The 14114-nt window shown below is 46.8% G+C and overlaps 1 protein-coding gene across 6 annotated transcripts in view; it reads left to right on the top strand.

The window, feature by feature from the left end:
• LOC144755825 (myosin light chain kinase, smooth muscle-like) overlaps positions 1–14114 on the top strand; it is a 730231-nt gene that overhangs the window by 704889 nt on the left and 11228 nt on the right. For all 6 annotated transcript variants that reach the window (XM_078645121.1, XM_078645117.1, XM_078645120.1 and 3 more), the window contains 2 exons: positions 5871–5970; positions 9010–9150. In XM_078645121.1, coding sequence (XP_078501247.1) covers positions 5871–5970; positions 9010–9150 — 241 coding nt within the window. The remainder of the gene's footprint in view (positions 1–5870; positions 5971–9009; positions 9151–14114) is intronic.

Raw genomic sequence — 14114 nt, forward strand, 5'->3', positions numbered from 1 at the left:
TGCAAACCCTAAAATTTGGTTAAAAAAAACACTTTTTCATACATTTTTGCGTGGGATCTCTGTGCCGGCACAAATGTCCTACTGCCCAGTGTTCCCCTTGTTTTCCCGAGTAAAATGATACCTCACTTGTGTGGGTGTGCCCAAGGCCTGTGACTAAGGTGAGGTGCTTAATTTGTCAATACCAAACACTACAATTTTTTAAAATTAATTTTTAGCCTGTTCTGCTCTGGGGCTCCTACACAAGTGAGGTATCATTTTACTCGGGAGAACAAGGGGAACACTGTGCTGTAGGACATTTGTGCCGGCACGGAGATCCCACGCAAAAATGTATGAAAAAGTGTTTTTTTAACCTAATTTTAAGGTTTGCAGGGAATTCTGCCATACCTCGCTGGACTCCCCTGGGTGTCTAGTTTCAAGAAATGTGTGGGTTAGGTAGGTTTCCCTACATGGCCGCCGAGCCCCGGGCCAAAAACTCATGGGAACCCCCTTGCAAAACCAGGTTGGTTAGTGAAAGGTTATTTTGATGTCGCCTCCTTAGGTTTAGGGCCCTTGCCTGTCGCGGGTCCTTGAGCCACCCACGCAAGTGAGGTACCATTTTTATCGGGAGACCTGGGGGGACACTGGGCGGGAGGAAATTTGTGTGAGCCCAGTGGTGCCACGCATTCCCACAAATAAAGGTGTGATAAAAACGTTTTTTTCAGCAAAAAATGAGGTTTGCAAGGGATTCTGGGTAAGAGAACGTTGGGGGATCCACGCAAGCCATAGCTCCTTGAAAGCCCCCGGGTGTCTACTTTGTAGAAATGTGTGGGTTTGGTAGGTTTCCCTAGATTTCCATCTAGCACGGGGCCAAAAACCCATGTGACCACACTTTCAAAAGCTGGTGGGTTTGACAGAGTCAATGTTGAAGTCGCCTATGTCAAAACCTCCAGCGTTTGCTAGTGGGGACATCTGGGTTTTTGGCCCCGTGCTAGACGGCCATCTAGGGAAACCTACCAAACCCACACATTTCTACAAAGGAGACACCCGAGGGCTTTCAAGGAGCTATGGCTTGCATGGATCCCCCAACGTTCTCTTACCCAGAATCCCTTGCAAACCTAATTTTTTGTGAAAAAAATCGTTTTTTCACACATTTTTGTGTGGAAATGTGTGGCACCACTGGGCTCACACAAATTTCCTCCCACCCAGTGTTCCCCCAGGTCTCCCGATAAAAATGGTACCTCACTTGTGTGGGTGGCTCAAGGACTCGCGACAGGCTAGGGCCCCAAACCTAAGGAGGCGACATCAAAATAACCAAACACTAACCAACCTGTTTTTGAAACGGGGTTCCCATGTGTTTTTGGCCCGGGGCTCGGCGGTCATCTAGGGAAACCTACCTAACCCACACATTTCTTGAAACTACACACCCGGGGGAGTCCAGCGAGGTATGGCATGCGTGGGTCCCCCAAGGTTTTCCTACCCAGAATTCCCTGCAAACCCTAAAATTTGGTTAAAAAAACACTTTTTCATTCATTTTTGCGTGGGATCTCCGTGCCGGCACAAATGTCCTACCGCCCAGTGTTCCCCTTGTTCTCCAGAGTAAAATGATACCTCACTTGTGTGGGTGGGCCAAAGGCCTGTGACTAAGGTGAGGTGCTTAATTTGTCAATCCCAAACACTAAAAAATTTTAAAATTCATTTTTAGCCTGTTCTGCTTTGGGGCACCCACACAAGTGAGGTATCATTTTACTCGGGAGAACAAGGGGAACACTGGGCTGTAGGACATTTGTGCCGGCACGGAGATCCCTCGCACAAACGTATGAAAAAGTGTTTTTAACCTAATTTTAAGGTTTGCAGGGAATTCTGGGTAGGTAAACCTTGGGGGACCCACGCATGCCATACCTCGCTGGACTCCCCCGGGTGTCTAGTTTCCAGAAATGTGTGGGTTAGGTAGGTTTCCCCTACATGGCCGCCGAGCCCCGGGTCAAAAACTCATGGGAACCCCCTTGCAAAACAAGGTGGTTAGTGATAGGTTATTTTGATGTCGCCTCCTTAGGTTTGGGGCCCTTGCCTGTCGCGGGTCCTTGAGCCACCCACGCAAGTAAGGTACCATTTTTATCGTGAGACCTGGGGGGACACTGGGTGGGAGGAAATTTGTGTGAGCCCAGTGGTGCCATGCATTCCCACACAAAAATGTGTGAAAAATATTTTTTTCAGCAACAAATGAGGTTTGCAAGGAATTCTGGGTAAGAGAACGTTGGGGTAGCCACCCAAGCCATAGCTCCTTGGAAGCACCCGGGTGTCTACATTGTAGAAATATGTGGGTTTGGTAGGTTTCCCTAGATGGCCGCTGAGCCCCGGACCAAAAGCTCATGGGAACCCCCTTGCAAAACCAGGTTGGTTAGTGATAGATTATTTTGATGTCGCCTCATTAGGTTTGGGGCCCTTGCCTGTTGCGGGTCCTTGAGCCACCCACGCAAGTGAGGTACCAATTTTTTCGGGAGACCTGGGGGAACGCTGGGTGGGTGGAAATTTGTTGATCCACGCAGGTTCCAGAACTTTCCACCACAGAAATGTGAGGAAAATGCGTTTTTTTTATCAATTTCTTTTTCTTTGCAAGGGATTCTGGGTAACAGAACCTGGTGGTAGGTAGTCGAGTCACCCCTTCCTGAATTCCCTTGGGTGTCTAGTTTTCAAAAATGTATAGGTTTGCTAGGTTTCCCTAGGTGCCGGCAGAGCTAGGGTTCAAAAGCGAAAGGTAGGCTCTTTGCCAAAAAAGGGCACATTTTCACTGCAAAATTGCGGTGCGACCGTTTTGCGCTGTTTCCTGTCGCAGGCACTAGGCAGACCCAGGCAAGTGAGGTACCATTTTTTTTGGGAGACCTGGGGGAACGCTGGGTGGGTGGAAATTTGTTGATCCATGTGGATTCCAGAACTTTCCACCACAGAAATGTGACATTCTTTTTTGTCAATTTTTTAGCTTTGCAAAGGATTCTGGGTAACAGAACCTGGTGAGAGGCAGTCGAGTCACCCCATCCTGAATTCCCCTGGGTGTGTAGTTTTCAAAAATGTATAGGTTTACTAGGTTTCCCTAGGTGCCCGCAGAGCTAGGGTGCAAAAACTACAGCTAGGCACTTTGCCATAAAAGGGTCAATTTTTAATTGTAAAATTGAGGTGTGACCATGTTGCATTTTGCGCCGTTTCCTGTCGCAGGCACAAGGCCGACCCAAACAAGTGAGGTACCGTTTTTATTGGGAGACTTAGGGTAATTCAGATTTATAAATCAACTGTTATTACCTATTGAGTTTTCATGCATTTCTCCCTTCCCAATGAAAGACATTGTGTAAAAAAAAAAAAAATCTTTTTGAAAAATCACCAATAATTCTCGTGCTAGTATGAATATTCCCAATTTTGAAAATGTGCAAATATATACTGTTTCTAAACTCTATAATTTGTACCCAATTAAGAAATACATAGGTGTCTTCATACCGATTTTTCCATGTATACATTTTCCAAGAATAAGTGCTCTATACCCAGTAAATAATAAAATACCATTGCAAGTTGCTGCTCCGTTTTTGGCTCTGGGTTCGTCGGGTTCTTGGTGAAACTACAAATCCTATATATCCCCACAACCAGGAAGGTCAAACAGATGTAACGGTATATTGCTTTCCAAGAGCTGTCAAAATTACAAGAAGTTATAGGTGAAAACGTTGAGACAAAAGGCTGTTTTTTTCAACAAATTTTCAGTTATTCCAATATTTAACTGTTAGTTTCTATAAAGAAACCTTCATGGATTTAGACAAATGACCTATTTCTGAATTTAGAATTTTGTCTACTTATCAAAAATGTATAGCTTTCCAGGATACATTATTGCTTTAAAACTCCTTTCTACCATTAACTGGAAGGAGGTTGAAAGCTCTAAAAATAGCAAAAATAGGCTATGTCCCTGAAAAATGCCAAAACTGTGTGAAAAATGTTGGTTCTCTGACAAGACTGTCATTCCCTAAAAGCTGAGGAAATGGAGATTTCAGCCCCACAAACCCTTTTCTGATAACATTTGCAGGGAAAAACCCAGAGGCTTTCATTTGCAGCCCATTTTTCCCATTTTTCTGAAAAAAACTAAAATTTCACTGTATTTTGCTCAATTTCTGGGACCCCTCCAAGGGAATCCACAAACCCTGGGCACCTTTAGAATCCACATGATGTTGGAAGAAAAGGACGCAAATTTGGCATGGATACCTTATGTGGTCAAAAAGTTACAGGGGCCTAAGCGCGCACTACCCCAAATCACCAAAAAAAGGCTTAGCACAGGAGGGGAAAAGGCCTAGCAGCGAAGGGGTTAATGCAGTTAAAATCTGTTGCGGATAGATTTATTTGGGGCTGGAAGAAGGCCTGGTGGGCTTCCAAATACATGACGTTAACATTGTCAAGAGGAGGATGGGGTGTGCCGAATTTTGCTTTTTATTATTTAGTTTGTCTTCTCCAAAATATGAAAATACTAGTGACTGGGGGAGAGACTCTGCTTTTTGAAACCCCGAATATTTACTTGGTTATTGGGATCCCAGTCTCGTCAAATATTGCTTAGATTTCTGGAACCAAGTTATTATAAAAGAACAAGATTTAAAATGGTATCCGCTGCATTCAAAGGGTGGAGATGGATGTGTAAAATTATTTCCCTTAATCAAATTAACTATTATACTCCTTTTGACTCTATAGAACTATTTCCTTCAATATTCTGGGACACTAAGATGAGGACATGGGGGGACAAAGTAATATGTTCTCTAGGGGATGTTTTTAATGCTGGTGTTATTGTTTCATTTGCAGAGCTAACAGAAAAATATGCAATTTCCCAGAATGATTTTTTTAAATACTTACAGCTACTGGATTTTATTTTTAAGCACCTCAGTATTACTTCTATAGTAACTAATGACCTTCTTGAAGCATTGACTAAACTGGTCAAGATTGGGACATTGTATGTTATCTTGTTGGCCATGCAGGGTGATGATATAGAGGTTCAAGATTTGAAATGGAGTACTAGATTAGGTAGTCCTGGCATGTTTGTTCAAGAATCAATTGACCTGGCTAGCAAAGTTATCTTGACTGCTAACTTACGTACTCAACATTATAAAACTGTTTAATCTATACCACACACCAGTTAAAATGATGAAGTGGGGTGCTAATTACGATGGCCAATGCTTCAGGTGCCAAACTGCGGAGGTGGACATTGTACATATATTTTTTTGATTGTATTGTGTTGGGACCTTTTTTTTCCTCTATTGAGCAATTCCTGTTTCAAGCAACTAGTGTTCAGGTTAAGACATCCAGAGAGATGTTGTTATTTAGGTTGTGTAAAAACAGACACTTGCCACTCTTACTGTCCATATAGATTTTTTTTTTATGGCCATGTCAGTCGCTCGATTATGTATTGCTAATATGTGGTTGAAACCTGAGGCCCCATCGTATGAAATGTGGCGTGCAAAATTTTATAATGTTTTCCATTTAGAATTTAATCTTTACCGTATTAAATCATTGAAGAAAAAACAACTAGGGATTAAGATTTGGCAGCCCATGATGCATCATTTGGAGTTCTTGATGTCCGTGCTATTGTGTCTGTTGTTTGATTATTGTTTAACCATCTTATTTGCACTGCCCGCTTTACTATTAATTCTTTCAATTCACATTACATTGAATATTGTCTGATGTGTGTACTTTCTTTTTCGTGATATATATGCTATGAACTGAATAAAGAAAAAAAAATCAATGCCATCTAGTTGTCTGGCACAGAAACTGCCTCCTTATTAAGGACAACTGGGCCCTCTTTCCTACCTCCTACCTCTTGCTTCCCATGATTGTCGTAAAAGTCACTAACTAACCTCTTTTTTGTATCTTTATAGAAGACTGGCAAAGCTGTCCTAGCCCTGAAAAGGATGGCTCTGTTGAGCAACAAGCAAGATAATAATAAAGTTAGCTCCCCTGATTCCCCGCATCGAGATGGTAATTCCTCTCATACTCCTTGTGTGTGCGCATCATGTGTAGGAGTAGACCACCCCACGCGCAAAGCATTCAGGGAACTGGTCTCTGTTTTGTTAGCCAAGGACTTGCAGGAGGGAGTACATACTTTTCCAACGTAATTTACGACTGGACACTTTGTGTTCACAAGTAGTAATAAAATCTCGTGGATAATAGTCACAGAAGTCGGAGATTTCTGATCAACCTTGATTTCTGCCGCTTCTTAGTTTTGAATAACCATGAGATTCTGAGATTTTCAATTGCTCATGTGATTCCCTATTGCCACTGTGATGCTAGGTTAATTTTGTGATTTCTGATTGCCCCTGAGATTTCTGATTGCCCCTGAGATTTCTGATTGCCCATCTGGTTCTAGGTTAATTTTGTGATTTCTGATTGCCATTGAGATTCTGAGATTTCTGATTGCCCCTTTGGTTCCCAGTTCTCCCCATGATTTCCAGTTGCACCGGACTGTCAGCTAGGCTTGCAGCACAAAAAAGAAAACATGCCAAGCCAAAGTGCAGTTCAGCAGCTACGTCCACTCCATCTCAAGGTCTTGCACTTTGCAAAGTCCCATACTTATTTCTCTACAAAGTCATTCTCCTCTTCTTTGTATTACCTGCCAAGACTTCAGGTGCAGACATCATTTCCAGACTCCACTGTGCGTACCATCAAAATATTATTCTCTCGCTGTCGCACAAGATAAGCGCCCGGTGGCCCGCTTAGGACTTTGATGTACATAGGCTTGCCTCCTTCAGTGTTCTAATCAGTCAGTCATAAAACTTTTATTCGGTTACCATAATTATTGTAGCCATAAAAAGTTCATATAACGAGTAACTAATACAATTTAAAACCATCAAAGAAACAACAGCGGGAAAAATAGATACATCAAAAGGATTAAAACATTTTTTTAAAGTTGCATGAGATTCTGACATTAAAAAATACATTGACACACTCTGGAAATTTGAAAAAGTGAAGATTTCATTAATCAGAGGTTACATCGATATTTAATACATGATTAAAAAAAATTATCTACACATTTTGCTAAGTATTCAGATTCCAAATATTGCAGCGCCAGGTAAGCCGGGCGGCAAGTTCTCAGACCCATTTTTCGCAGTGTTCTAATCAATTATCCTATCTTAGGTTTGCACCCCTGCCAACCACCATTGGAAACTAAATAGGAAGAAAACCGAACTTGATTACCCGTGGCCATTAATCTATAAATATAACAGACTTATTTAGCTTATTCCTTGCTTTCTCTAGCGTTCTTTACATAGTTTTAACTATGGGTGTGCAGAACTTTAATTGGGTGAAATTGATGATTGTGGATTCTAAGAAATCAAAAAATTATATATCGCATTTGTCTGGTTACTTTTGCCTCTGTAGAATTTCTCCTTCAAAAATACATCTTGCCATGTTTCAGTAAAATTGGCATAAAGAAAACTGATGGCGATTTTCTCATTCTGCCTATCAAAGAAATTAACAAAATGTCAAATGGCTGGGGTTCTTTACACCAAAATAAGAGAATAACTTCCATAAGTGTTACTTAACAGAAATCAACAAAAAACAACTTGGCCCATTTTTTTCTACAGCGAAGCTTACTTCATCATATTCTTCTTGCACTATTGTATTTCGTTAATACTTAAAATCAGAAATGCTTTTCAAACAATATAACAAAGTGCGCCTCAGCCATTTGCACACCTGGTTATATTTTACCTCCAGCTATTAGAACAACACTAAAAATAATAAGTTATGCGCAACCCAAATCTGGCGTTTTGAGCTACATTTTAATGTGAAATGCTACTGCATCTTGGACGCGAGGACGCACTTTATTCTAAAAATGAAAAGGTACAAAAATCACAGGTGCTGAATAAACAGCCAATTGCATTCTGTCCATTTAGCGTTGATGTGGTGCTCCCACAATAACATTTTTACCCAAGCAGCATTAAGCCAAGTAGAGTAATGGTGTAATTTTACAAAAATGATCTGCATAAAAAGTGTAACACAGGATGCTGAAAATTATGCCACTAATTGAAATTTCACGAAGGTCTCATTGGAACGCAACCTAATGGGTTTGCCCTCTGGGTTGAATTTCCAACTCATGTATTCAGAATGCATACGTTAGCAAGTTTTCATGAAGTAACACCAGTTTATTCAATTATTCTTTCTTTCATTTTGTAAAGGCCTTTTAGTGAGCCACATAAATCCTTTTTAATGCAGACGAAACACATCTCCATAAAAAACGTACTGGTGGCAGTCTAAGCAAATGGGCGGTCTGTTTGTCTCAAAGAAAGACCTGGGGTCGTAGTGCGGTCCTCAGTGAAGACCAGAAAGTGGGAGACTGCATGGGCCCAGCTGTCCTCCTTAACCTTCAGTTTCTGTACAGATTGCAGTTTATTGGATAGATGCACGCTGTAGCATCATATGTAGCCTTTCCCGTGCAGTGGGGTAGCAAGGTCAGGTGGTACCCGGTGCGGAAAAATCACCCCCCCCTCCCCGAATTGGAATTAATAAAAGAAGGAAAAATAAGATTCCTAAAGTTGCAAGTGTTATTTTCTGGTCTTCGGCAGAAAGAAACACCCACTCCCCTTCCTTATCCGTATGTATTCCACTACACAGCGTCGAGTTCAGCCGCGTTTCATTGCGTTTGTTGACTGAACTTAAAAGTTTCTATATGTATTATGTTTTGTTGAGGTTAATTGTCAGACAAAGTTATTAAACTCGTTTTTAAATATTTTTTCAGAAAGTGTCGCGAGCCCCCCCCCCCCCCCCCCCCCAATTTATTTTAATTTTAAACACACATTTTGGGCCATAAGTATCAACACATTTCCCCATAGACACAGAATGGGCAAAACCCTTTGATACATCTGGCCCTTTGTCACCCCCCTCAGTGATGACACTCTGGTCTGCCCGCACCCCCTTCCTACTTCGCTGTTCCCGTATTCATCCTTCCTCCCTCCTTGTTCTCTGTTCATTTGCTTTGCTTCAATCTCCTCCGCATTCACCGCTTCTTCTTCTGCCCCGTAGATTTCGGATTGAGTCCCCAAGACAATGAGGTCTTCAGCTTCCTTCACCAGCAGATCCAGCGGCCCCCCAGCTTCTCGAAACCGCTGAAGGACCAGGCAGAGGTGGAGGGCAGCAGTGCCTGCCTGCAGTGCCACATTGAAGGTAAGTCACCTCCTCGGAAGCTCAAGCAGAGCAAGATCAACCATGACTGAAATTGGGAGATTAGACTAGAAGTCTGAAAGGTCAGTACCATGGTAACCAGAAAGAGCAGGCACCACATGCGTAATTAGCACCCATTCGGGCCAGGCTGCCAACTTTGCAACCCCTGTACAGGTGACCTGGAGGGTTGCTTCCATTGGAACCTTGAAGACCATTCTGTAATACCAATTGTGTCCCAGCTTCTAGACAGTGTGCATCCTAAGACAACTTCTCTTCATTTGGATCGGGCGTGGTGCCATGCAAATGAGAGAACCTCTTTGACACATCCATGCTGCTGATTCAAAAGAATGTCTGTAACTGCTGTGTTCAGGTACATCTCAAACCACAACTTCATGCACTCCTCCAGACATATACGTCCATCTTTGAATGCTAGACTGGGTATCCCCGTGCAGGTGTTGAGTGAGCATGCCCCTATGAAGACACTTGCAGCACAAGTCCTTGAGGGAGACTATGGAGGCTCCCCTGGGGCTGGGTGAAGTTTGTTACCTTAAAGATCAGGTTGGCCATCTTAAGGGAGCAGGAATTCAAGCACCAAACCCGGAGTGAAGTGTGAAGTGCTGATCCCTTCTGCGTTTTTGTGCTGCACACTTGCCTGTGCATGTTCTAATAAGACTGCACTTTGTATTTTTTTTATTTTTTATTATTGCGGTTCTTGTCATTGGTCTGTGTGTGGCATGCTGTGTTGGGTCCCCTCATTGAAACTGAAGCAGTTTGCCCCTTCATTAATACTGGCACATAGACTTGCAACCTTATGTGACTTTTATTAATTTATGGGAGAAGATACCCTAAACTCCACCTGCAATTTACGCTAAATGTTTTTCTTTGAAGTCCTTCTACTGGAAAAGTCTACTGCATTGCCCTTTGATGTCTGTGCCACATCACATGCATGTGTTTTTAAACACATGTTTGTAGCATTGTGTTGCTATAGATACACATGCTCTGCATACTCCTGCCATCTAGTGTTGGGCTTGGATGTTTACAAGTTGTTTTCCTTTGAAGAAGTGTTTCGAATGATGAGGTGTACTCACTCCTTCCTAAGCTGGCAATGTGCATTGCCATCGACTCCATGTTAAGTTGTTTATTCACGCCATCGGGTTGGATGTGTACCGATGGGGCTCCGTGTATGGCACTTGTAGCGCTTTCCTTTGGGCTCATTCGGTTGCTTTTTGAACCTAGGAGCACAGTTAGAAATTCCACTTTGACTGTTTTCTTCAGTGCGACATTCAGCAGACACCAACCATTTTCAGCGCCTCCTCGTCGGGCTTCAAACCCACGTACGGGTTTTGTGCCCCTTGCCTCGAGGAATTCATAGCCAAGAATGCATCATCAGTGATGGCAAGGACACCCTTCCAGTACTGGCCTCAGTGCAGCTCCAAATTTCTGAGGACCAACCACCACCAGGTCTGCAGTCTCCGCCTCTCCACTGACAACGGCGACACCACATGTCAGACCTGCCTCACCTTCCATTCTAAGAAGACCCTTTGGTACTGACATGAGCGGAGGGGCCCATCAGAGAGTGCAGAGGCAGGAGTTGGACGACACTCCAATGTCTTCGGGGAACACAGTTTCAAGGTAGAAGAAGAAGCCAGCACCTCAGAGGCAGAGCTTATGCATTGGTCTCCCAGCCTGGAAGTGGCCTTTTCCTCTGAGTCCAACAAGGAAGAAGAGCAGGACCCAGGTGCCATAGGTGGAGGCCAGGCGTTGAGCATGGTGTCTAAGAAATGGCCACACGGACCACCACTGCCCTCGGGCTATGATCAACATTCACCCAATCCTGCAGAGTTGACCATGCTCCCTTCGTACTCTGAACCGGTGTGTCCTTCAAACTCAAAGATTCAACGTAAACCGCAGAAGCTCAGAGTTCCTTAGACACCCGCACCGAAGCCTGCTTCAGCATTAAAACCAACATCGACAAGCTGTCTGCTCGGAGAATTCACCACACTGAAAACACACTCTATAGGAAGCTCCATGGGGTCAGAGCAACCCATCCTCCAAGTGCTGGGTGCTCACCTGTTCATCTATCCTCAGGCAGGCAAGATCTCTACCAAACTGCCTCCAAAGCCAACAGAGACTTTACTTTAGATCCTCCCCCGCCTCCAAAACTCAAGAAGAGCAGGGGCAGCGACACCAGCCCCCTCGTCCACCTACCCCTACCCCTCCCCTTCTCCTCCCCTTCCCATTTATCCACCCACACCACACACTTGCCCTAGCACAGGGTTCACCCCACTCATGTTATGGAGAAGGCAGGATTTCCTCCTTGGCTGGTTGGAAATCACACATGGGTGTTGGGCATAGTTCAACACGGCTATTGCCTAGAATTAATCTCACCACCATCCAACATTCCCCCTGCCTCCAGCGGGCACCTTCACAGCAGAAAACACAATGCCTGCTTAAAGAAGAGGTCAAAGCGCTCCTTCAGAAGGGCACCATCAAGTTAGTGCCTGCCCACCAACAGGGTACAGGGGTTTACTCACTTTATTTCCTTATCCCCAAAAAGATGGCAGTCTTAGACCCATTCTGGACCTCAAGCCCCTCAACAGATCATGTTCTCTGAACATTTCCATATGGTGACTCTGCAAGATGTTATAACTCTACTCCAGCAAGGCAACAACATGGTGGCATTAGACCTCAAGGATGCCTACTTCCACACCCCCACCCATCTGGGCCACTGATGCTGCCTGCTTTTCATGGTAAGTGGTCAGCATTATCAGGGGGCGTGGCCGAGCCAGCCAAGATGGTGGACGCACTCTTCTAGTGCTCCGGTCGGCTGCCCGTGACACCAAGGGTATATGCTGCCAGAATGCCCATGAAATACCCCTCATCCTAGTGAGGATCGCCGATACACTCCTCCGGCGCTGATGCAGAGGACCGCGTGGCCACGGTGAGCCCGGAGCGACCCGAGGCGGCCGCCGCCGAGACCCCTTCAAAATGGCAGCGCCCAATTAAAGACGCCGGAGACCCCGGGACGCGGAGCCCAGCCGGGGGACAGGATCCACTTTTTCCCCCGTCGAGCAACAACTGATGCCCCGGGTGCCCTGCAGGTGCTGCCGCCTCAATTCTGGACGGTGACGAGACGTCCCGGACCCGGCCGGGTGAGCCACCGGACCTGGAGCGCTCGCGAGGCCGCCGGCGGAGGGGGGGGGGGGCGGAGCGGGTCCCCGAGGGAGTGGCGCTTGTGAGCACCCCCGTAGACTCCCTTCAATGTGCTCCCACAGCCCCGAATGAGCCCAGAGTGACCCGAGGCGGCGGCCGCCGAGACCAATCCAAAATGGCGGCGCCCAGCTAAAGAAGCCGGAGATCCCGGGACGCGAGACCCAGCCTCCGGGGAGCAGGATCCTCTTTCCCCGTCGAGCAACAGCTGACACCCCGGGCGCCCTGCAGGTGCTGCCGCCCCGATTCGGGACGACGAGAGAGGGCGAGCTCGGCACCGAGGGAGTGGCGCTTGTGGACACCCCTGTGTGCACCCTTCATTGCGCTCCTGCACCCCCGAGGCCGCGAAGTCCCGGTGGGGTGCCTGTGAGGTGGTGAGGTAGAGGCCGCACGGACCAGCCCGAAAACGGCGTCACACAGCCTGCATCGAGGAGGTGCCCGACGGTGAGGCCCGGTGAACCCATGGATCGGGGCGGCGGCGCCGGAGATCCATGGGGGCGTCCCGGTCGTTGGGCCCCCTTTGAACACCTCGGACACACCAGGCAAGCAGCCGGGAGAGCACACACACCCCTGACACCAACGGTCCTGCAGTACCTGGGATCCGCCTGAGAGGCCCCCAAGTGTCACCATTAGCACCAAGGCCCCTGGCGGCCCGAGCAGCAGTCAGTGAGCCCTTGAGGACCCCTTGCAGAGTGGCGGAGCCGAGGGGGAGCACATCGGCAGCGGGCACTCCCAGCCCCCGACCCACCTAGACAACCCAGAGCACGCCAGGCGACACACGCGGGGCGGGTGTGGACCCAGTGACGGCCCGCAACACGAGTGCAACACTGGAACAGGCCCACGTGGAAGTGCGGCGGGGGAGCTCCGGCACGCCTGAATCGGTTCGCCGGGCGGAGTGAGTAGCCACGGCAATGATCACTGTGGGGAACTGTGTGACCGGAGTTGAGTGATCCCCCTGACGACGCTGCCACAGGGCCCTCGGTGGGCCGTCCTGAGTCGGCAGACCACCCGCTACACCAAAGGGGAGACCTCAAAGAATACTGAATACGACGCCGGCGCCGGCCCAGAGGTGCTCGCCCTCCCCGGGCCCCTCGCGCAAGCTAAAGACCGGAGAGCCACCGCAAGAGACAGATATGTCCACAAAGCTTGACAGAGTGTTAGCCGCTGTTGAACACTCCCGGATGTCCATGGAGACCAAATTTGGAGAGCTGGCCTCAGACATCTCACTCCTAAGAGATGATCACAGGAAATTGGCGGATAGGGTGAACCAGGAGGGACAAACGCTGCACGAACTGCAACCACAAGTCCAGCTTAACCAAAAAGCTATCAAGGATTTACAGGAGAAAGTTAACTTTTTGGAACGCGAGGCGGACGATTTGGAGGGCGCTCCGTCGGAGTAACATACGCCTGCTCCACCTGCCGGAGGGAGTGGAGGGGACAGACCCCATTCAGTACATTGAAGCATGGATAAAAACATTCACCCGGACCCAAGATCTCACACCATTCTTCTCCGTGGAGAGAGCACACAGGGTTCCAGCCCGACGACCGTCAGCTGGCCTCCCGCCCAGACCTTTTTAGGTCTCGCTAGACGTACGCAAAAGCAAAGCTTTGCGTCTAGCGAGACAACTAATGTAATCACTTTCAGGGGAATGTAGACAGCAGACTGTCACGAGCGTCTCCTGCCGGAGATTCTACCTCGTGAGCGCGCACGTCGCCGTCCCTCATATTCCCATGCAAAGAAAGGCACACTGAACACA

The sequence above is a fragment of the Lissotriton helveticus genome, chromosome 5_1, assembly GCF_964261635.1.
Source record: "Lissotriton helveticus chromosome 5_1, aLisHel1.1, whole genome shotgun sequence".
NCBI classification, from domain to species: Eukaryota; Metazoa; Chordata; class Amphibia; order Caudata; family Salamandridae; genus Lissotriton; species Lissotriton helveticus.